A 25453-nucleotide genomic window follows, 5' to 3' on the forward strand; every position below is an offset into this window, starting at 1 on the left:
AAAAATAGAATGTCAAAGAAACCTTAGAAGATGAATTTGTCTAACAATCACAGAAGAAAGATGAGAGTTTTGGAATCGAAGAAGAAGACGTGAAATTGAGAAAGAAATTGAGCGTGAAATCGAAGAAATTGATTCAACAAACAGGAAAGGAATTGAGCATGAAATTGACGTGAAATTGAAGAAGGGGAAAGAAAGAGAACATGAAATCAGAGCTGAACACAGAGGAAGCACATCAGGATCAAAGTGTACAAGCCACTATAGAAGCCTGTAGATTGAGCTAGGTTTTGGTGAGCCCATAACCCACATGTCCCAGGATTGAAACTTGCTCTGATACCATGCTAACGATTGAGGAAGAAATGAGAAGAAGAAGAATCGAGAAATCAGAGAGAGAAAATGAGAATAGTATCTGAGATTTCTTTTCCAATTCATGAATATTACAGTAACAAGAGACCTTTATACTTTGGGCTTTGCTTAGTAATTAAGCTAGTTCTTCCAAACTAATTGAAAGATACACGTGACCATTACAACAGCTAAATACAAACTAACACCCATGATTAACGCAAGAGTCTTGACACATCAGCAGCCTTGCCCTGTCAGCTATTAGCCAAAAAATCGTAAAAATTGCCAAAAAATCTTCAATATCCAGATATTGTAAAGGAAGCCTGGAAGCATGTAAAAGTGCCCATTTTAAAACCAATGCTTCTGCCAGAAAAACAGATGCATGATTATAATGACAAGAGCTTCTTCATTTGTGTCACAGATGATGCTCCAAATAATCCGAAGTCCTTCCCTTCCTCTCTTCACTTCTCTGGTGCTCCTTGTTGTCCTTGCTATATACTGGAAGAGATTTAGAAGCCATACTTGTCCAATTGATCTTAGGTTGCCTCCAGAGCCATGGAAGCTACATCTGATTGGAAGCTTGCACCAGTTGGCTGGCTCTTTACAACATCATTGCCTGACAGACTTGGCCAAGAAGTATGGGCCTATCATGCACCTCAAACTGTGACAAGTATCAACCACATAGTCATTTCATCACCACAGTTAGCTGAAGAGGTGTTGAAGATAAACAAGGCCGCTTTCTCCGAACTGCCGGCCAGCGCTTATCTTTGTTCCTGATAATGATCACTGGAGAGAAATGAGAAAGGTTTGCATGCTTGAGCTCCTGAGCGCGAAACAGGTGTGGTCTTTTTCATCGATAAGAAACGAAGAGGCATCGAGTCTAGTTCAATCAATCTCCTCATCTGAGGGTCATCCTGTCAATCTTAGCGACATGATCTTCAACATGCAGAATTGCATTACTGCCCGTGCAGCCTTGGGGAAAAAGTGCAAACATCAACAAGAATTTATATCATTGGTGGAGGAAATGGGAAAGTTCGTGGTGGGCTTTTATCTGCCTGATCTCTTCCCTTCGCTTTAGCTCCTCCGTTATGTCACTGGTTTGAAGCCTGCCTCGGAGAAAATACACCGAAAGATGGACAGGATTCTAGAGGAAGTCATCAATGACCTTAGAAAGAAAAGAAAGGCCGCCTTTGCATTATTAACCAACAAAAATAACAAAGAATCATGCCATCAGGAAGAAGAAGAAGATCTAGTTGATGTGCTTTTACAACTCCAGGAGTCTGGTGAACTCCAAATTGATCTCACAAACACCATAATCAAAGCTGTCACGCTGGTACGTATGTGCATAACGTTACCTCTATGAGTGTTATAATCTACTTCTTTTGTTTCTTGACTAATTAATTTCTGTTCTGTCAAGGTCATCAGGACATGACATTATAATTAGTTGGTATGAAAATGATATTAAGTGAATAAAGTACTTTTATTTTTATAGGACTTGTATTTTGCTGGAAGTGAGACTGCAGCGGCTACCACAGAATGGGCAATGTCAGAACTTGTGAGAAATCCTAGAGCAATGGAGAGCACAGGCGGAGGTACGCCAAGTTGTTGCAGGATTGGAAAATGAGAAAAAACTTGAAGATGCAGACATGAAGAAGCCAGACTACTTGAAGATGGTGGTAAAAGAAACTCTATGATTACACCCTCCTCTTCCTTTAATCCCAAGGCAATTAGCTGAAGCAGATGATGATGAACAAAGCGGCTTATTATTACATAAAATTGGCATGTACGATATACCAAGTAAATCGAGAGTGTTAATCAATGCTTGGGGGATGTGGGAAAATCCTGATTGCTTTATGCCTGACAGGTTCCAAGGTTGTCGGGTTGATTTTCGAGGGAATGACTTCAAATTTATTCCATTTGGGGAGGTAAGAGAATGTGTACAGGCATATTATTTGGAACTACATCCGTTGAGCTTGCTTGCTCAACTGCTCTACCACTTTAACTGGAAACTCCCTCCCCCATCCCCTGTTGTCTTAAAAAATGCCTTTAATGCCACTCAAGAAGAAGAAGAACAAGAGCAACAGCAACAGCTTCAGCTTGACATGACGGAACCTATCAAGTTGGCTGCTATCAAGAAGAATGACTTGTATGTTATCGCCATTCCTTTCATTCCCTGATGATCACAACACTACAAACAGCATTGTTGTCGCTGCTGCTGTTGCTTGTAAGTGGTTTTCTATTTATTTTTGTGCCATCTCACGTGGTAGATGATGTGAGTTGCCATCTCATCTGTCAGATAAGTTAGTGTCATCAACATGGTATATAAGATCTTTTGAGGGATTTAGTTTGCCATCCAGTTAACTGGGGATGCTAAAGGACGTGAACTTGGGGGGTGCTAAGAACAGTTGCCCACGCACTTCTAGATGAATGTTAACTGTTGATGCATGTGAGTACGGCTGATAATAATCTACATGCATTAACGGCTGACAGTCACCCAATCCTTGGCATAATTCACGCGTGAACATAAATAACAGTATAGATCACCAATTACGATTCATTCGACCTAACTTGAGAAAGCAGTAAAAGAATGGTGCTCTCTTGTTTTTCATTACATATGTGTGGTTATCTCAATCATCCCCAAACAAGAAATGGTGATGGCAGATCAGTAATATCATCCCCTCTTAAGAGTTTCCTCTTTGCCCTTCCGGTGAGCTTGTAAGACATGCTCGACAATAAATAATGTTTGGAAAAGAAGGAATATATGCAGAAACATATTATTCAGAATTTACTCCCTAAGAAAGCTCCACGGTCCCATTCCCGTTCCTATCCTGCAAAAGGTTTCATGCTGTTGATGCAACTTTGAATTTACAGATCACCAAATATGTTATGACAACAATCTTTGTTAAACAATTTAGTTCAACTGGATATTTACCTCCAAAATCCAACCAGTGCGCGCAAACTCATAAAGACAGATAAAGCAACCCAGATACCAACAAAGCCGTGGCTTGATAATAGAAATAGGCACAATATGCTCACTAAAGCCACCAAAACCTGGAATTAACAGAGAATAATGAGAGAGAGAGAGAGAGAGAGAGAGAGAGAGAGAGAGAGATTTGTCTGTACAGACATCTATTCTACCACTGGTAAACAAGAAGCAAAATAAAAAATAATTGATTAAGAGCGCAACAAGCGTTAGACTTGCCATTGAGTATGCAGAATATGCAAAATCTGACGCTCCATAATTGACTCCATCAAAAACAAATGCTAAAGCGTTAATAGGTTGAGTCACTGCAACAAACTAGCCAAAACAAAAACAAAAAAATAAGTCTCAGCTCAAAATTACCCTGGAACTATTGGAACAAGAAATAAAAAAGTCATTTGTTTCTTTGCTTGGGCAGAAGGGGAGAGAGATACCGGGATGCCTAAACTTATAAGCTGCAAAACGTTGATGTCTTTTGTAAATATTCTGGAGCCAAACTGTAATACAACCATGAGAATGATCGAGAGCATTAGCCCTAGAACCAAAGCCAACTGCATAATAGAACCATAAGCAATTCAAAATACGACAAGGAAAAAGAGTAAATTGATATGTTCAAAAGTTAGGTTACCTGCAATACACGTGAAGCTGTGGCGACGGCCTTGCTGTGATCTTTCCTTGCAAAGGCGCTTGCAAGGATTGCCTGAAAGTGAAGTAAGACGGTGTTATAGAGGATAAGAAACAACAGAATTACAGCAAATAAAACAAGGCTAAGACTGCCTTAAAACAGAGCAAAATGCGATTCTTAACATGAGCAAAACATAATTTCTGAAACGATATGTACAGAAGATAGTCTATATATGGCCAAACACCATGCTCATAGGTTGTACATTTTTACTATGCTTGATACAATTTCTAAACATTCTTAAGTGAAGTGCAATTCTTATTTGAACATGATAAGGTAAGTCCACAAAATTGTGGGATGTCAGGAATGTAAATTACCATCATATCAATCCATTCTCTTTTCAAAATCCATTACTTACTTGTCCAGCCACAGCCAACCCGTCAGCAAGCAAAGAGGCTGCCAACCAGATCTGCAAGCAAACTTGGAATGCAGCCATTGTCGTCGGTCCCTGCCTTGCAGCTAATGCTGCTGCCAGAGTAACACAGAATGTTGCAGCTATCACCCTCACCAATAACAAAAACCCTGATCCAAGACCAAAAAATAAAGTTATAGAACAATCAACAAGAAACTATTTTCTAATAGAAAAACCATAGACCAGAAGATGAGGAACTAGTGAAGGAATTTTTTTGTTTGTGATTATAATAGAAGGGCCAACGCCATAAATTCTTATAAAATAACTTGAATGTCAAATAAAATGATTGTAATACCTTTAAGATAATAACAAACATTTTAACTTCATGAAAACCTGCTCGAGAAGATATGGGAACTCGACTATAGGCTATCAGTGTTTTCGTACATATATTAAGACATATTTGGGGCCTTGAGTTTCAATAATACCAAAGATATGGATTCATTATCTAAGGACTGGTGAAATTCTACTTGCAGATTATTTACTTACAAAGAAAAAAAGATATAGAAGCCTCTACCATTTTTCAGAAACTGGCCGAATCGTAGATCTTTGACACCTGAGGTTAGGAGATCAACTTGCTTGTTTAATTTCCACAACAATATCAGGGAGATTAAGTACCTACAATGATCACAAATCAAGTGAAACAGCAGCAAAGATGCCAAAGAGTGTCATTTATACTAACCCCAAAAAAAAAAAAAAAAAAGTAGAGTAAAAAAAGAACAAAAGAAGTCTTGGCAAATGGTCTGAACTAATCAATTACTATCAGCCAAAGATAAGCTTACTGAGAAACAACATGGGCAATGGCCGCACCTCTAACACCCATATGGAATACGAACATTAATATTGGGTCCAAAATGATGTTTGCTACATCTCCCACAACTACATTTTAAGAAACAAACCATATAGAAGGATTTCAGTCAAATTAACCCAACAAAGATGACGAGTTCATATCCTTCAGAGCAGAATCTGCTCAATAGAACTAAATTTAGAATTACCCCCAACAAGTAATGAAGTTGTTAATGTAGACAAAATATGTGCATATACACATACTTAGTAACAATATATATTCTAGTGGTTGCAAAGTTTTAGATCAATGATACTTTCTTCCTTGATTATTTAGCAGTATAAGCAGTTGTTAAACAAAAAATAACTGGAAGACTAAATGTCCAAGTCAATGAACAGATATATATGGGATTCAAGCATTCTACAACTTGGATCAACTATCAAATGCAATCTTTTCATAAGACGGATGCATAAAATATAATACAAACAGAGAATTAAATGAAACAGATTCCTAACCCTCGACAATGGAAAACAAGTCGAATCCAGGATAAATGGTTGGTATTTACATTTTTACATACGAAACTGAGACTAATGCTATTGTTTGATCATGAGTAAAAGAAACTTGAAAACTTATGCCAGTATCACTTCCCCGGAGGTGAAGATAAGACAAGAATGGAGGATTGCTAGTTTTGAGATTTTATGCTTGAAAATGATAATAGGATCAGAATGATAAAATGACAGTATGAAGAAAGAATAATGGAGGACACAAATGATGTCCCGGACCCAATCCAATTCAATTTGATAGTAGTCCCCTGGATCTGATATATTGGCATAGAAATTATGAATGCCATCATGACATGGATCTTCATAATGATCTTCCATTGCAGAATGAAATTATTCAGTTCAAATTCTGGGAGAAGATTATACATGTTTCAAACGCTAATGAAGTCACTGCACTTTTTTGGGTCATGCTCGTATGTGCATTGACAACGTATTACTGTCTAATAGTCTAAAGGGAAAAAGAAATTAAAAAGAAAGAGAGAAGGCTTAGATTACTTGTAGCATATAGAGGAGTTTTTGTATCTTTAAAACCACGAAAAACCCCTTGCACAGCCAAAGAGAGAAGAACAGCTGGAGCACCAAGTGACCTCAATGTCAAGTATTGTCTTGCTGGTTTTAGCATAGGAGAATTCTGCATTAAGAAAACAAAAGAAACTGTCATTATTGAATTTGCTATACATGCCAAAGTATATCTTAAATGTCAGTAATTTTATATAGAACCAAAAGGCAAATAGAGATGAACTCGAAGCGCATTCTCGAATAGAAAAACAAACTTATGTGAGAAATATAACATCAACATAAGAATTGTAGAAAATTCAAGACTTATATATGTGAAGTACCGGAACAACTTCAACAAGTAAACTATGTACATCTGAACAACATTGCAACAATAAGGAATCCGAATGTGCTTTACTTCAAATTCTGAATACAGATAACTCAAGAATTTAGTACTCATTAAACATATAGAAAATGATTGACTTCAACACATCAAATCTATCCTTGTAAGCATCTGAATCTAATAAAAAGAGCAGAAACAATGATTCAGTAGTACGGCTGGAAGTTCCCACGAAACATACCCAGCAAAAAAATGGTATGTCTCAGATATGAGATATCTTCCACACCTCAAAGGCACAGCTCTCTCTTTCTCTCTCTCTCTCTCTCTCCCTCTTTCTTGTGAAGATATGAGGCAGAGAGAACAATCTTACTTTCCATCATGCAACATTGCTCCGTAAGTTTGTTCCACCACTACTAATACTTCCTAACTTAATCCCTGCCTGATTTTCATAAACACTTCTCGTGGAAAAACATTTTTACTGATAGGTATGTAAGAACTACCCCCCCTCCTTTTCTTTTCTTTTCTTTTCTTTTTGTAGGCAGAAAAGACACCCCATCGGCTCGACATTTTGGCAAACACCGACCCAATATACTTGGAGGTTGAAGTTTAAAACAGTAAAGCATAGCTTATTAAATGTATGATGCAGAAATGGAAACAAAAAGGATTCGATAAGGAAACCCTCACAAATAAACTGAAGTTGCTAATGACAAAGATATGAGATCAACTCGACTAATATTCAAGGTACTCCATAACAAGAATTTAAAAAAAAAGAAAGGATAAAACAAAATATCTAAAGACTCCAGCATTTCAAAATATTACTTACAGAATCAACACCCATGTAATTCAGGACAGGGTTTGCAGCAAAAATTAGGAATACAGCTTGAATAAACCCAAGTATGCTGCCAACCACCAATGCTGATGACGCAGATGGAATATGCCTTCGGACACACTCAAGTTTGACCATTTCCGTAGATGATGACTTGCCTGTGGAGTGTAGTTCAAATTGAAGCAAAAATATATAATAAGTGAGTATAATTCTAAATAGTTGAATTAAAGTATAGGGGAGCTCCTATGAACATATGCAACTTTATCCATATATTCAGCATAGTCACATTAAGAAGGGAGTAAAGGAGGCAATATACCAACTAGTGGTACGAGTTCTTCCATCTCCATTTCCATGCTAATGGGAGTACCATTTTCAACGTTTTCATGAACTTGTTCATTTGCCCTCAGTTCTTCAGTAGCATCTTCTTCAGCAACAAAAGAGGTTGTAATACTGACAAGCGGAAAAATTGCTATCTTAGATACTTGATTGAAAACAGCAATAGAAATTCCAACAGCCGCGAGCTCCACTGGACCTATATGGATTATTGGGTAACAAGAGCTTAATTATTGATAAGTAGTATTAATTCTATAATAAAGAAAAATGTAACAGCATTTAAATGGCACATCTACTGGACATGGCAGCAGAAGTTAAGCATACATACATAGATACATAAAATGGATGAACTAATCCATGTAGTTCATTGCAAAGCAACAGTTTCAATGGCCAGCAATGAAATATTGCAATTCTATTTCCAAGATTTTGCAAGTAATTAACTTTGTTCCTATCATGACACTTCATAACATTTAACTTTGTAACTGTCCTATAAACAACCTGGAAAAAAGGCTCTGTGCAGTTCACATTTTTCTGCTTTAGAAAGAAAAAAGCTGCAACATGAACAAAAAGCTTCCCATTTTAAAATTTTGATTTTAGAGAAAAAATTTACATTTTAATCTCCCAGAAAAGATTCCACTAAAATGGTCAAGATGTAAAGAAAGATTGGAAATGCATTTGTGAACCCCAAACAAACTATTCAAGAAGTCACAGCTTCGTTGAGTGAAGATTATCTTTGTTATATGACAAACCTATATGGCCAACGAATGCTGTGTCAACTAGAGAAGCAACAGGGTCTGCCAATAACGCCAACAGTGTAGGAAGGGCTATATGCACTATTTCCAGGCCTAGCTCATCTGCTTTGAAAACATTTCTGGCAATAACAAGCAAAAAACTGCAATTAGAAATCATAAATTTGCCACTAAAATCCTAACAAATAGAACCAACAAAAAGAAAAATAAACCAGTTTTAATTAGACGTTTGAACCTTAATCAGATTAACTATGTGTCCAAATACAAGGATACAAAGCTATTGAATTTAATACAACAACGATAATGATGACAATAGAAATAAGCTAAAAGAGGCCACTTAGGGAAACAAATAGTTACCTTATGTCCTTGAAGAAAACAAAGAGGGGCATATTGCCCATATTCTTTCACAAATTCAAGAGAGCAAGGCCTTTTTCATGGAGCAAATACAGCAATGCAACAAACAATAAACAGTGCTATGAAAGAGAAAATCTCAATATTCAAAACTAATTCTGATCATCACCATTCCAGAAACAAGAAATGCTTCAAATGGATAAAAATTCAAGAAATAAGGAAACCCAACTTCAAGAAAAAGTCAAACAACAATTTGAAACGAAAACCATAAAAGAAAATATGAACAACCCTTAAGAACTGACAACAGCTATCTAAAGATTGTATATTTTTTGGTTTTTAATACTAAAATGATCAATAAAAAAACTGTAACAATGAGGACCCAAATCATCAAACGAAAAGAGTACGCTTAAGGGCAAAAATCAAATAAATCTTGTCCTCCAGAAGAGGTGATTTGGAGTGCTAAACTAACCTGCCGACACCATGTAAGCAGACACCGAATGAACCTCCCTCAGTTCATAAAATTCAGACAGAACCCAACCCATCAATATATTATAATAATTTAACCTCAGACAATGGCAATCTACCCTAGTGTATACACGTTTAACGTAAACAACTACAAAATAAAGGGTCGTAGCATAGTTGTAGGACTCAAAAGCCCATATGATTTGACTCACATTGTAAAAGTCGATTTGTCCAATAGCAATGCTGCCTTCTGTTGAGGTTTTCTTTTAGTTCAAACATGTTTTATTTACATGGCACTTATTTGATCATTTTAGCCACACGTACAATATATATTTATATATACACACACATATAATATTGGAGTTTGGCCTCCATTGTGGGGAAGGGGCTTGGTGGTGCCGATAATTGGCTATTTGTTTTACCAGAAGCCTTGTTTGCTCATTCCATCTCCTCAGAAGCCTTTTGTATTAGTATTGTACTCAAAACTTTGCCCTTGACTTGCGGTTTGAGTTGCATTTTGTTTCATGGTGTTAAAGCTTCATTTAATAATTTGGCTGTGCTATTTGGCTGTGGCTTATCTCTTCTTCATCCAGCATGCATAACAATATAGATTATAAAAGAATGTATACATATTTTGGTAACATAAAAAAAGAACTCAAGACCTGCATAGCGTGAATCCGTAACATGTGATAGATGATCTGTAAATTGAATGTATGGATGTACAAGTGCTCAGGACTGAAGAAGGAGAAAATAAAAATGGTACAGGAAAAAATGGCTCACTAACTCTTGCTGTATCCAATGAAAGAGATAGGCTCCAGTCCCTAACAATCAACGGAAAGATCAACTGGAGGTCTGCTGATGCACACTTTATGATCAACCAGCAGCCAGAGCTTGAAGTGGAGCTTTAAGAATTTTGGTTAATGGTTTATGAATTTGTTACATCTTAATTACCAATAATCTCCACACGTACATTTTCCATCCTCAAACCTATGAAACCTATTGTTATCCCTCACTATGATAACTCTTCCTGAGCACTTGGACATAAACTTGATTGCGGTATGACAATCGCCGCAAATACGCAAGTTCTTCATAATCCTAATTGGCCTATCAGGTGGAAAAGTAATAAGACCGAATGCTACGGCTAGTCTTTCACTGTGATACCTAATAGTCTGATCTTTCTCTTCTCGATTTACTTCTCTTAGCACAAAACTTGTGTCTGCAACATAACCAGCTTTCTCCATTTCCTCCCCTAACTCCTCCAACTTCAGATAAATCTCTTTAGTTCTCATGTGCCTCCTGTCCCCGGCCGCGAATGTGTGAATCTTATTTCCCTCCTCAACCCAGCTCAAACCAGTTTCCTTTTTCATGCCTCGGTCTCTAAGCATCTTCCTGGCTTTTGCTGCTTCCTCAAATCTTCCAGCAGCAGCATAAGCATTAGACATAAGCACATGCAGGCCAGGGCTCACAGGACCCAACTCAAAGACTCTGTCAGCCACAGAGGCTGCCAATTCAGTGTCACCATGGATTCGACAACCCGTTAATAAAGCTCCCCATATAGATTCTGTTGGTTCTATAGGCATTTCCTCAATAATTTTAACTGCCTCCTCCAATTTTCCAGCACGGCCAAGCAAATCTACCAGGGAAGCATAATGCTGTTCCCCTGGCTCAATCCCATACTCTTTCATAAGAGCAAAATAATATTGCCCCTTTTCAACAAGCCCAGCATGGCTACAAGCATATAGCACACACAAAAACGTAATGAAATTCGGCTTCATCCCAGCACTTCCCATCTGTTTAAATAGATCAAGAGCCTTATCCGTGTGCACATGCTGCGCGCATGCGATAAGCATTGCATTCCACATTCCAAGATTCTTAACAGGTATCTCATCAAAAACTCGGTAAGCTCCTTCGATCACTCCACACTTAGAATACAAGGAAACCAAAGAACTACCTACAAAACTCGACAAATTAAAATTTGTTTTGAAGCACAAGCCATGTATTTGCTTCCCCAATTCAAGAAGCGTGGAGTTGCCACAAACCCGTATAACACTCGAAAATGTGAAATCATTGACGTCCAAATTTTGAACCAAGGCCTGTTTAAACAGTCTCAAAGCCTCCTCATCCTCGCCCACTTGAGCATACCCATATATCATCCCACTCCAAGAAACCACATTCTTGTGAGGAATATCATCAAACATCTTCCGAGCATCTCTTATCTCCCCACATTTAGCATACATATCAACCACTGAACTCCCCACAAACACATCAAACTCAAACCCAGTCTTCACCGCAAAGCCATGTACAGACTGCCCAACATCCCGCCTACTCAAAATCGCGCAGGACTTGGTCACGCTGGGGTATATATGGTCATCAGGGCGTAATGGCGTGCCAAGCATTCGACGAAAGTACTCAATGGCGAGAACTGGAAGCTCATTTTGGGCAAAGGAGGAGATGACTGAGCTCCAAGTGGTGGATGACTTTTCTGGGGCCTCTTCAAAAATTTGGCGGGAATGAAGGGGCAGCTGGTTCTTGGAGTAGAAGTTGATGAGGTGGTGAGATATGAGAGGGATGGTTTGGAAGCCTGATTTGAGGACATGGGAATGGAGTTGGAGACCCTTTGGGAGGGCTCTTGATTGGGTTAGGGAGAGGAGGAGGTTGCAGATGTGCCTGTAGTTTTGTTCAAAGCTGTGTTGGTTTAGAGGGTTTTGTGGGGGTTTTGGGAGGGTGAAGTTGGGGATCAGTTGATGGTGGTGTGTTTTGGGAAGCGGGTGAAGCATTTAGAGGTTGGGGTTCTTTGGTTTGGGAGTTGATGGGTATTGGATCATTTCAATCCTCAACTTCTCTTGCATTTACTCATATATGGATATTAGAATTATTTTGATTTATGACTTCTACTTATGTGGATTTCAAATCACAATTCGTAATCTAATACCTAAAAAAAAAGGAATTAGATAGATTGGGAGGGTGGAGTTGATCCCATCCCCTTATCTTTCCTTAATGATGCTATATGGGGTGTGTGGATGGTGGCATGGACGGGTGGAGAAAGCAACCAGTAAAGGTGAAAGGGGTGTGCCTTGTGGATAATTGTAGTTTGCTTCTACCTCTCAATTGAAAAGTACTTCATTTTTTTGGCTAATTTTAGTTTGGTATCATGCAGTTGTACCTTTAAGACATGTTTGTATTCGTGTTTTCAATTTTAACAATGAGATATTCTATGTTTGTAAATCTTTTATAATTTCGATAGTTGCTGATGTGGCCTATGTGGACTTACCTTTTTAAATTACTTAAAATATTAATAAAATATTAAAAATAAGAAAAAGATTTATAAACATAAAATAAAATAAAACCACATCAGCCCTAAGCAGCCACCCCCTTCCCCTGAGGCTGTGGGGTGGGCTAGGGTTTGGAGTTGGGGAAGAGGGTGTGGCTTATTTATTGACAAAAAAAAAAAACACTGTCCTTTCAAAGCAAAAGAAAAAAAACGCAATTATTGATTTCAGGGATGTTAAGCCAAGTGCAACGGAAACAAATGTAAATACAAAAAGAAAAATAGAGAGCTTAGAGACATAAGATTTAACGTGGAAAATCCTTCAATGTGAAGGGAAAAACTACGGGACAAACTCCGAAATTTCTTCCACTAAAGAAAAAGGGATTACAAGCACTAATCTCTCTGATCAATAGAGAATGGCTTCAAGAGAACAAACTCTACTAGCTGAACTCTCTCTCCTACACAGAGGAAAAACACCACTCATATACTATTTCTTCTTCTCTCTCTATATAACATCTGTAGGATAACCTCTTAAGAGCATCTACAATGGGCTTCTTAAACCACTTCCTTAAACAAATTTTAGGGAGGATTTGGAAAAATACAACTCCAACCATACTCCTATTCACCTCATAAAATAGGGAAACCTCTAGGAGCTCCTAAATCTAAGGAGAAAGAAATGAGTCCTAGTGACTCCCTATAATTTAATGATGTTTTATTTAATGAGTATTTCAAACTTTTAATTAATGTTAATTAATTTTTATATTATTTTTTAATAAAGATTGACCAATTAAAAAAGAGTTATAGCATTTATGACTCCCTAAATTAGAGAGCATGATTGGAGTTTAAATTTTTATAGAGAGCTCATAAAATAACTTTTATATATTTTTAGTTAAAATTTAACTAAAAAATAAAAAGCATGATTGTGAATACTCTAAGTAATACAGCAAGCAAACAACCACCTCCTAGAGAATACACCCAACAATACATTATGAGTGCTGCTAAACGAACCCTAAAATTAACTGAGTACACCCTACTAACCATATTCAACCCTAATCAAGAGATTACTTGATTCCCATCTTTGTGATCCTCGAGTGCAGCTAGGGACAGCGAAAGAAAGAGGCTGAAGTTGATTTCTAGCCATAGACTTTGGCCAACAAAACAAAGCCACCGCTTCGAAGTAGGGGAATCTTAACTCATTACTAGCAAACAATAAAAAGATTAATATTTCTCAAAATCGATCCTTTTGTCTCTCTCTTTCTATGTTCATAGTGGATACCAAAAGTACACCTTAGAGCACTAGCTTTGGGGGAAAAAGTCTTGTTATTTGTGCACGTCCACCTCAATGTAGGGCTTAGAACAAGCCATTAGAAAACAGTTTTGGAAGGACACAAATGAATTGGCCTCTTATTAGTACATTGCAGAGATATTATTCCAGTTTTATGTAGCATATATCAAAATAAAAGCAACATGATACGATCTTGAATCCCAACAAAATGTGTATTGACATTATCCAGAGAATTTTCTCAAATATTTTTCATGTATTTAGAGGTAACAAACAATAAGAGGTGGAGAGCAAACCAGAGATGATATGCCTAAAATTTCACTTGTTCTTATTCACTTTACACCAGTAAATTCACGTACAACATACAAGTTATTAGTTTCCAACTACGAATAGTCCATCTAGAGAGGTTGGGAAAGTTGAGAACAAATAAATTTCACAGTAGCATAGTAGTATATAACTGAAACATGCATAAAAAATACTATTAACGAAAGAGGTGGTGATTGCAAGAACTTGGAATTGCAAAAAAAGTGTCAACAGTTTTAGTAGAAGCATAAATCCATATGAAAAGTCAAAGATTTATAAACACTATTAAAAAAATAAAGCTGAAAATCAACTATAAAATAATGCTATAAGTATTAGGGTGTATCATGAGTATTTTTGATAGTTCAATAGCGTGTACTTAGTTAATTTTACATTTTAATTAAAATATTAAAGTGTACTTAAATCATAGAGTGTATTCAGTTAATTTTAAAGTTCGTTTAGTAACATTCTAAATTATATGGCTTCTCAAAAAATACCCAAGACAGCTGTAATAATTCTTTGTTTAAGGATGTACATCTCATACAGATGAGCATTAATTATAAATATTAATTTCACGAGGAAGGAATTCTAACAAGGGACAATCCATTGAACTGTGTGTTAGTTTACCCTATGAGCCCATTTTAAAATTATATAATATATATATTTGAAGACTGGTAGATTATAGGTGTATAATTTGTTGGTCGATAGGAGACTAGTAGTTGAGTTGAGAACCCATTTTTCTCCATGCCATTTGTTGTGCTGCAATGTGCTCAACTGCTGATCTTAATGGTAGAAGTGAAGGTCCAGCCAACATCAAAATCAATTCAGTCTCTTTCCGTGTCAACTTCTTCTTTCCCTGTTGTCTTTATGTTGCGTGTCTTCACAGAGATCAGCCGTCGATTCATTTTTACGGTGGTGCATGAATAAATACTTTTAAACTCTAGAGTTATAATCTACTAATGCATATCAGTATTAATTTCGAAGTTATGAGTTTATGAAAATTGATTGGTAACTAAAGAGTGTATCTATGATTAATCGAGAAGATCAAGGGCGAAACTACTAGTGGCCCTGGCCCTCCAAAATTTCAAATACATGTACAATAGCATGTCATTGCATATAAATATTGCAAGAAAACTCTTATATTTCTATTAGTAGTTGTTGATCTAAAACCCTTTTCGGCCCCTTTTATTAATTTAAAATAATAAAGGAAATCATGATGTGACATGTGGAAGAATTCGATGCCAACTAGCCATCTTTCTTGAGATGTGTGAGTGTGCAAGGTGTGCCAGCACGGTGACCTCAATGACCATGTGTGCGAGTGAGTGTAACATATGGTGTGCATAAATGTGCATGATTTTTATTTTCTAACTGAGCGATCGTGGTCAAAGAAAGAACACCTCTTGAACGTCAATTCTTTTACGTACCTTGACAACAAGACTTTTTCATATTGTTAGCTCTATGTCACCGAGCTTGGCAACTGAACCACACTATCACAAATAAACTCAAAAAATTAAAAATATTTATGTTGTTGTAAAATAATTGGGATATGTGCGAATATTGAGCTGCACGTAAAGTAGATGAGACACAGTATTTAACGAGGTTCGGCTATGCCTACGTCCCCGGAGAGCAGCAGTAGTAACTTTTCCACTATGTAAAATAATAGGGCTACAACTTTAGTGTTTACAATAAGTATGGCTCACTCAATTTTCTCTCTTGGAGAATTTCTCTCTTGCTCTCTTTCCTCTCAACTCACTCACCCTCTTTCTTCCTTCTCTTCCTTTCTTTCTTTCCTCACTCATTCTTCTCTTCATTTGGTGTGTCTTACAAGTGAATGAGCAAGCCTATTTATAGGCAAAGTAAAAGACTTCTAATGGAGACATAATGATTTCTCCCCAACATTATAATTTCATCTTTTGACTAATCATCCCACTTCTAACACCATCATTTCTTCTTTTGATTACCATACTCAACACCATCATTTTTCTTCCATCATTTCTCTTTATATGGGCTTCACCAATATTATTTACAACATATGTAAGTATGGATTAAATGGTGCTTAAAATAATCTCTGAATAGATGTATGTGTATGAAAGTATTCCCTAATGCTAAACCTAGGCTACATGATAAAGAACCTAGGACACAAATTATTTGTCAAGTCATTAATTTGTAAATTATTAGCCTGTGACTGGAAGAAAGTATTCTCTCTCTGTCGGTCTGTCTCTCTCTCTCTCTCTCTCTCTCTCTCTCTCTCTCACACACACACACACACAATACATGCTTATCTTATTCTTCTATCAAATGAAAAGCATTCCAAGGTGTGGCACATTTCTCAAACCACCAGTCACTCCCAAACCAACGTACAAACCAAACCTTCCTATGGGCTACATTTGTCTTGAGAATTCCAGAAGCTCTGATACCACTTGTCCTCACACCATCACCCATAGAATTCTAATTTAATGAATTCTTCTGTTCTAAAGAAACTCGTTGAACATTCTTTTCAATTAAATTTTCGGTGTGTGGTGTTAACAAGTCCCATATTATAATTCGTGAATATTTGTTATTACTATAATGTATAATATAAATTCATTGTAATAAAAGTAAGACATTTTTCTCATCTTTACCAACATTTTTCCTTTTTTTATTTATAGTTTTCAACATTTCTTCTAATTCCTTAGAAATGCAAAAACAACACCCTTATAGATTTCACATTAAACCAATTATATGTTCTAATGTTAGAATCCAATTCAATTAAATCCTTCATTTTTATAATGAACAAAAAAAAAAACTCATCAATGAGTCTATAATTTAGTGGTAAGAGCATTTGCATATAAATTAGTGATTTTAAGTTTGAACTCCAATGACAAAAAAAGAATTATCATTAAATCAAATTCAATCTCAAACATTAATAGAATTAGATGTGAAATGAATTTTTTTTTCTTCTTCTACAAACATCTTTCTACAAACATCTTTCGACGTTGACAAAAGACATACGAAACCGACTAACTATTTTGAGGTTTGAATCTTCCTTAAAAAAAAAAACTAAACAAAACCTAAATATGATTGAATTTTAAATTCGCCATCCGATGCAACTATGTGACCCCACCAAATTCATCAAAACCGATCAAATTAGGTTTGTCCCTTTACATCAATTTGATTGCATATTTAAAACAAAACCATACGTGTGTCATACATAATAGATCTTGAGAGCAAGGCCCACAATATAGATAAGAGGTTGCATTTTGTATTATCCCTTAGATGAATATTTTTATAATTATATATATATTTTCATAGAACATTTATCTATATATATAAAGTAAAAGGTAGAGAATTATGAAATATTCAAAATACCAGAAAATACTATTGGTTAATTTAAACATTAAGAATTGAAATTATTAATTAAATGAGAATAATATGGTAAATTTACATTTTTTCATATTAAAATAAAATTAGATAATAAATCATATTTTTATAAAACATAACTACTCATATTATTTTTTTCTAATTTTAAAAATAAAATAAAAAATAAAACCAATTGACACATGACAGTTTAACATAAGGCATCCCCCATAAATTCATGATATAAATGGGTTTTTGCGTACAACATTACATATACACGAGAGAGGTTAGAATTCACATCATCCTCCTATAAAAGCATGCCTTGTCCTAACCACCCCACCACCCAATCAAAAAAGTACAAAACCACATTACCCATAGCGAGAAAAAGGAGAGAGACAAAGAAGAAAGCTTCAATTTCTCTGTCTCTCTTTGAAAAGTCACTCACTTTCTCTCTCTGCCCAAAGACCAAAAAACCCAAAAGCAAAATCATATATATATATATATATATTATCAGAATCTAGAGCTGCAGAGTCTTTGCAATCTTTGTATGTTATTGGGTTGGGGTTGGTTTGGTGTGAAATTGAATCCTTTGATTTTGACTTGTTTGGTTGGAGTTTGAAATGCTGCAGCTGCTATTCGCGGTGGCTTTCTCGGCGGTGCCTTTGACCCTCTACGTGCCGCCGATCCGAAGCATCAACCTGTTCGTGGAGACAATCGAAGACTTTCTCCGCAACACCGCCGTTTACAGCATCAGACTCTACCCTCGCCTCCGCCACGCCTTCTATCGTCTCCTCAACTCCCTCCTCCACTTCTCCAGGTAGACCCCACACTCACGCCCGATTTCCTCAATTCTTCTTCAACCCATTACATTGCTCAGCTCACCCGACCCGACACGAACTACCCGAGTTTTTTTTATTTTATACATGTTCAGTCTTTTTTTGTATAATTTTCTTTTAGTTTTTAGGAGGGATGGGTTTGTAAATTGTGAGTTGTTTGTGATGTTTTAATTTTGTTGAAGGGGCTGTTGTTCATGAAATTATATGATTGGGTTGGGAGATTGAATTTTTAGTTTTTTTTCTTTTTCTTTTTTTGGGATTTAGTCTTCCAAATGGTTGTTTTGTGTATTATTTGCAAAATTAACCCATTATTAATAATTTAATTGGGGTTTCCATAACCTCAAATTATTGCGACTATATCTCTATCTTTCTCTATTGGTGTTGGTTTTCTTGGGTTTTTGTGGTTGTTGAATTATAATTTATTTTCATGGACTTGGAGTATATGGGTATCACCATCCACAAATCTTCTCTAATTCATCATTTTCCCTTTTTGAACCCAAAAAAAAAAATTGATTAATGGTTTTTCTCTTCATACCTAAAATCATTTCAGACATTGTAACGCTTGCGAACATTGTAAAGTACAATGACCAAAATAGATTTTCGGCATAAACACAGTGACGAAAAATGCTTTTAACCCTTAAATTTCTTTAGAAAAAAAGAAAGAAAGAAGAACATGCTTAGCCTATCTTTAAGCAGCTTAATTAGCTTCAGCTTCATTCACAATGAGTTGCAAGATGTGGTTGCACAACCACAACTCTAGAATTAATAATTATTTTTAAGCACTGAACGTTTTCAAGTGAAACCAGCAACCCAATTTCCAATTCATTACAAAGCCACTTTTAGCAAAGTTGAAGGAAACTTGGTTGAGGTGAGGAGGGTCAAAAGAAAACGGAGGTGCGCACCAAAACAGGGTTGGCACATTCTACACGCGCAAAAGAAGAAGAATTCAAGACAAAAAGAGGTCATAGGCCAACCAAAGATTTCAGCACACATGGCTCTACCTCAGCGGCTCAGCCGTGGGATTTTTTTATTTTTTATTTTTCTTTTTTGTGTGTGACCAAATAGCAGTATGGCTTTGATTTGAAAGAATGGTCAAAGTAAGACTAGTAGTCCTTTTTTAATCTTTTTTTCTTTTTCTTTCTTTTCTGAAAACATGTGTAAGGACCTTATGACTTAATTTTTGGGAGTTGATTTCTCTGCTTCCTGCTTGTTCACTTATATTCCTTTTTGTTTTTTAATCAATTTTGTTATTTTTTATTTTTGCTCTTTTCTATTTATTTTTCTTTATATACTTAAACTTTCAACTTGTACTTTATTTTCATTTTTTTTTTCATTGAGTAAGAAATAATTAACACTATATATTTGTCTAGGTAAAATTATATGGTCAACCTTGCAAAAACTCATGCCCCAGGAATAAACCTTGTAGTAATAGGTTTTTTTTTAATTTAAAAGGAAACAAATTTAATGCAAAAGACATATAAAATATAGAGATGGCCAATGTGGCTACAAAGAAACAGAAAATCTTAATGTAGACTAAGGATAAAATAGGAAAGAGAGAGAACAAAATTGATTAAAAAGTATTAAAAAATAAAAGTGAGTGTAAGTAGACAAAGTGAGAAAATCAGCTCCTTAATTATATATATTAAAAATTTAGTCTTGTGATCCACACTCGTATCTTTTTATTACATTTATAATAGTCTCTCGACACACGTTAGTATGTTTTTTATTTTATTTTACTATATCCATCTACATACAATTTTTGTTGGACATGAACCTTTTTATTTTTCTTAATTATTTGCATTTAATATTCTAATATTGGTAAATTTTGATTTTTTTTCTTAAATTAAGGCAAATTTGGGTTATTTGAAAATGTAAACATAAGGGTCTTTTACTTTATATATTATACGTAGCCTTTCGGCATGCACGTGCCCATGCCTTTTTTGGTTGCTGAGATATTTAGTCATATACTCATTCTTAGCACTAATAATATAGTTAAATCCTAAACCATTTAATTTCTATAAACAAACCCAAAAAAAACTCAAAAAATGACAGCTGACCTTATTGAATTTAATTTTAATTATTAAATTACTTTGATGCCTTATTGAGTATTTTGGGTTTTTTTTAATGAGGTTTAGGGGTTGGGTTTGTTTCAAGAAATTGATGGCAGTTTTGTAATTTATAAGAAGTTAAAAGACTCTTTGTTTTGTTGTAAATGAGCTTTAGGTGTGTTTCTAAAGTCCATTTCATATATGGTTTTTTTTATAATTTGAACTCCTATATTGGGTATAATAGTGAATCTCCATTCTTTTCTTTTTTTTTTTTGTATTTTTTTATTTCTAGGAGTAGCAAAGATTGGGAGAAATGTGAATTTGTTGTATTTTTAATTTTTAATTTCAGCCGATTAGTTTACCTTTTTTTTGGGTCTGAACCACGAGGTGGTCCTGGATGGGCCCTAACTATGGGTGGCACCTTTAAGCCTTAACCACAACCCAGACTAATCCCTGCTCACACCGGGTTGGCCCGTAAGGGGTAAAGTGCTGGCCAAAGTGGTGACTCCATACGAGAGCAGGGGTCGAACCCTTGACCTTCTCTTAAGGAATGAGAGTGCCGAACCACTCACACCAACCACCTTGGTTTGATTAGTTTATCTTTTGTATATGGTTTAATGTTTTTTTTTCTTCTGTTTTTAGCATTTTAGTTAAGTAATGGCATTTCTTTGGGTTTTAAAATTTCTAACCATAATGGGCTATATATCGATAAATAGATTCCATAAATATGTTATGGTGTTTATTGTCGAATATTTTTCCTTCTTTTCCCTTCATCTGTTCTTATTTTGAGAAGTCTTGAAGATACCCTTAGCACCACTCTTCTGAATCTCAAGCATACCTAATGTAAAAGGAATTTCTTTATGCTTAACATGTCGATACTTGGCTCACTCCACAATCCTTTCAATGAGCCATAACAGATTTTACCAAAACACTCTTTAGGGCTCACACTTATTTCATTGATAAAGTGGGAAAATATAACTTTATCCATTATCTTTATGGTGGTTCAAACAAGCCGAAAAAACCTTCAAACAGAAGACTCCTATATTTGGCCTTGAATGTAGTAATTGTTGGCGAGTCCTCACTTAGTTAGGATTTTGGTTCCTTACTATGTTAGGGTTTTAATTACTTACCCATTTGTCTAGTCCTATTATAATTGAGATGAATAATGCTACTCTTACCACATTATATACCACCTTATATGGCAGATGATGTGGACATCCATATCAATTAAAATTAATTTAACATTTTCTTTTCTTTTATGATTTATTGACACTTTCTAATTGATGTGGCTGTCTATTTCATCTGCCACATAAGGTGGTATGAAAATGTGGTAAGAGTAGCATTACTCAATGGAGATATATTTTCTATTGTAATTTAGATCCATTTCCTATTGTATTTAGGGTTAATACATCTTTGTACTTCCTTATAAATACCTCCATATTGGAGAATAAAACATATCCGAGCATATCTGAAAATTGCCTTACTTTGTTTGACTTGGTATTAGAGCTTGGTTCTCTTGTGACATGTGCTTGAGTTCTCTTTGCAATTTAAGTGCTTTCCTCCCCTCCTCTTCAAAGGGGGGAGGAGGACTGAAAATGATATGTTTATTAACATATCTTTATTATCTTGATGTATTCCTATGAAGATATAGTCTATTTCTTGACTCCGACAACCATTTCTCTTCAGAAAGAGAGGGGGAATGAAGAGAAGTTTTCGCTGAATTAGGAGAAATTCTCCTTTGTCATTGTCGATGATGTTGATATGTTTCGATCCGCCTCTACAACATAAAAAATCCCAACCTTAAACACTACCTATTTCCGATACACTATACACCTAGCCTATAATCCTAGCCCACTGCCGCCGTTTACCTTGTCATCGTCGTCGCTGCATACCTTGTTATTGTCGCCGCTGCTGCCACCCTGACATCCATCACCATGCCGAATGTTGATGGCTTTATTTCTTCACTTTTTTTTCATTCTACTTCACCTACTGCTTCTCTTACCCTTATTGTGATGGTTCATACGAAATCGTCCACCAACCTACTCTTGGGATTCAAATTGAATAGACCCTTCTCTCGTGCTAGCAAGATTTTGTGTTCTACCTTACCTACTACCGTGCTCAAAAGGTTTATGTGTTCTACTATATGCTCGATTTGTTGAGGTTTGCTCTTGTGTTTCTGCTGTGAACTTTGATTTGGTTTGTCAATTGTTCCACTCATGTTTACGACAAGACCTTCTCTACAGTTGTGACCTTTTCTATAGTTGTTCGTATTGGTTAATGTCGAGTATGGTGTTCTATGGCTCTTTTGTTAATTTGGGCATGTGAAACATCTTTGCGCCAACTTGAGGGGGAGTTTTGGCAAGTCCTTAGTTAGTTAGGATTTTGGTTCCTTACTATGTTATGATTTTAGTTACTTACCCATTTGTCTAGTCGTACTATAATTGATATTTATTTTTTATTCTAATTTATATTTTCCTATTGTATTTAAGGTTAATACATCTTTGTACTTCTTTTATAAATACCTCCATATTGGAGAAGAATACATATATGAGGATATCTAAAAATTTGCCCTACTTTGTTTGACTTCACCTAATTGGCTTGATTGATGGTTAAGTTGGGGACAATATCGATGTTGCAAGTAGTGGGCCGCTAGCCCGTCTCTCTAAAATTTATAATATCAAAGTAAGGCTTCACGTGATAGGCCCAATAAGCACACGTGCTCCCACATCACCCAATATATGTTGTCCACGTGTTAGGCTTGAAAGTTCGCTATACGTGTTAGGGTGTGTTGAGAGTGTTTGTCGCACATTAAAAAGTTAAGGGACCTAGCCTGGGTTTATAAGGAGTTAGGCTACTCCCCCCTATTTCCAATTGGTTTTGGGGTGAAACCTCAACTTTCTTCATGGTATTAGAGCATGAGGCTCAAGTGGTGGATCCAGTAATATGAAAACGCCACCCATATGGATGAGAGTGGGTCATTTAGGTGGTGGCTCCAGCAATACATGAGTTCCAGCAATACGATGACCCATCAATACAGAGACACCACCTATACCAATGTGGGCTTGGCTCCATGTGTGGCCTAGTATGTGGTGGTCACACGTGAAGGAGCGTGTTGAAGAATATAAGTCCCACATCGGATGATTGACTAAATAAAATACAACTTATAATAAGTGGTTCCACTCCTAATATCATCAAGGCTTTTTGTGATAAAACCCCACACTTATTGGACTTGGTAGATTGTTAAGTTATGGACAATATTGGTGTTGCTAGTAGTGGGTTACTGGCTCGTCTCTTTGAAATTTAACAAGGTGAATGGTAAAAGCCATATTAAAAAAGAAAACCTAATTAAAAAAATATAAATAAGTGAAAAAAAAAATTATCTCAAATGCTCCCCACTTTTCCCACTCTCAAACTCTAGCCGCCGCTCCTATCTTAGACGAAGGGGCCCTCTCCTTCCTTCTCATTCCTTTCCTTGTTTTTCCTCCCCAACTCCTTATAAACCCAAGTTTGGTCTCTTAACTTTTCAATGTGGGATAAACACTATCAACACTCCCCCACACATGTAGTGAACTTTCAAGCCTAACACGTGGACAACAAAATATTGGATGACGTGGGAGCAAGTGTGGTGGGCTGTAGCCTAGGGAAGTTTTGAAAGAAAAAAAAACCAACAATAAACCTATATCTATATGGCCCACGACAAGAAGTATGCTGCCATTTGGTTTTTTAATCGCAAAATATGCTGCTTTTTATTTTTTGCAAAGTGTCTTTTTTTTAATTTTATTTTATAATATGCAGCCTTTATTTTGGGGTGAAATTATCTACTGCTTTTGACAAAAGGTTTTTGAATAAGAAAAAAAAAGCCTATATGGCTCACCATCAACTACAACACATTAGGGAAATATTATTTTCTCAATTTTATTTGTATTCTCTTTCAATAACGAAACAATATGTTAACTCAATTCTATTATTCTTCTGTTTACTATTAATATATAAATAAAACTTAATTATTTATATTTTTGTACTTTGTATTTGTGAAGCTTATTCAGTTGATGGTAAGAAATTTTTAGGGATTTGCACTGCAAAGAGAAGATTTTTTTATAAATAAAAAAATCATTAGATTTTAAGCTAAAATTTTTAACTAGCCCACCCAATGAAAAATTCCTAGTTCCGCCCTTGGTTCCACCACAAAATGAATTGGCAATAGAGGCAATAACCTAACACCTTATAAGCCTGTGCAAGATTTTCTAACCAATTGGCAATGGGGATGGCTGTTAGGGTGGTGTGGGGGTAGGTAGCCGTGGCATGGATAGGGGTTGGGAAGGGGAGTTGGCTTTCTAGTTTTGTTTAATTTTGGATTTTGTAAACTTTTAGTTTTTTTTAAAAAAAATTTTAGATTGAAATAATTTTTTTAAAAAATGTTAACAGATTTTTCAAGGTTTGATGATGTATCATATTTTAAATGGTTAGATTATTAGAATGATTTAGATGTTGCGAAATACGAAAAAAATGCACGAATGTTAAATACAGAGACTCAAGATTTGTTCAAGTACATCCACTTGTTTCAAAATAATTATTGGGAATCGATTGAAGCTGTATGAAAAATAGGGAATTCAATTTAGGATGTTGAGCAGTAGAGATTCTTGGGAAGCAAGAATTAAGAGAGACTAGAGAGTCAACAAAGCAAAGAGGGGAGAGTGGCCATATTCTCTGCTATGATTTTCTTTGCATGATCTGCTTGACTTTCGTTTTTCACATGCCACTTCATTAAAATTTATCTAAGGGATTTAAACTGGACACATCATCCTTAAAATAAAAATCCAATTTACTCGTACTTAATAATGCTGCTACACATTTGACAATAATATTTTTATATCTTTAAGTAATGTGAGGCTGAGGTGAACTTAGAATGGTGATATATATATATTTTACTGGGTGTGTATTTAGGAATAATTTAAGAAGATAGTGAGATTAAATTTGAATTAAAAGTTAAGATAAACTTTGAATATTGATAAACATTGAGAAGCGCGGATTTTAAATAGAAAAACTCAATTCCTCTTCTTGTTGCAATATAAG

The 25453-nt window shown here is 35.7% G+C and overlaps 2 protein-coding genes and 1 pseudogene across 4 annotated transcripts; 1 reads left to right on the forward strand and 2 right to left on the reverse strand.

The window, feature by feature from the left end:
• LOC18771030 lies at nucleotides 537–2655 on the forward strand (annotated as a pseudogene).
• Nucleotides 2864–9289, reverse strand: LOC18770390 (protein DETOXIFICATION 42). Of its 3 annotated transcripts, none has more exons than XM_020569111.1 (13): nucleotides 8855–9287; nucleotides 8498–8619; nucleotides 7732–7947; nucleotides 7413–7573; nucleotides 6250–6385; nucleotides 5193–5289; nucleotides 4928–5028; nucleotides 4360–4523; nucleotides 3948–4019; nucleotides 3754–3816; nucleotides 3542–3637; nucleotides 3272–3390; nucleotides 2864–3167 (listed from the first exon to the last, which is right to left on the reverse strand). In XM_020569111.1, exons 1-13 carry the CDS (start codon nucleotides 8893–8895, stop codon nucleotides 3125–3127), a joined length of 1431 nt encoding a protein of 476 aa, XP_020424700.1. In that variant the 5' UTR covers nucleotides 8896–9287; the 3' UTR covers nucleotides 2864–3124. The 3 variants fall into 3 exon arrangements, with proteins under 3 accessions (XP_020424700.1, XP_007203966.1, XP_020424701.1); XM_007203904.2 differs by having other exon boundaries at nucleotides 3754–3870; XM_020569112.1 differs by lacking the exons at nucleotides 2864–3167; nucleotides 3272–3390 and having other exon boundaries at nucleotides 3545–3637; nucleotides 3754–3827; nucleotides 8855–9289.
• LOC18770994 (putative pentatricopeptide repeat-containing protein At5g52630) lies at nucleotides 9978–12459 on the reverse strand. Its single transcript, XM_007204491.2, has one exon. The coding sequence runs from the start codon at nucleotides 12085–12087 to the stop codon at nucleotides 10258–10260; it is 1830 nt and encodes a 609-aa protein (XP_007204553.2). The 5' UTR covers nucleotides 12088–12459; the 3' UTR covers nucleotides 9978–10257.

The sequence above is a fragment of the Prunus persica genome, chromosome G7 (genome assembly GCF_000346465.2).
Source record: "Prunus persica cultivar Lovell chromosome G7, Prunus_persica_NCBIv2, whole genome shotgun sequence".
NCBI classification, from domain to species: Eukaryota; Viridiplantae; Streptophyta; class Magnoliopsida; order Rosales; family Rosaceae; genus Prunus; species Prunus persica.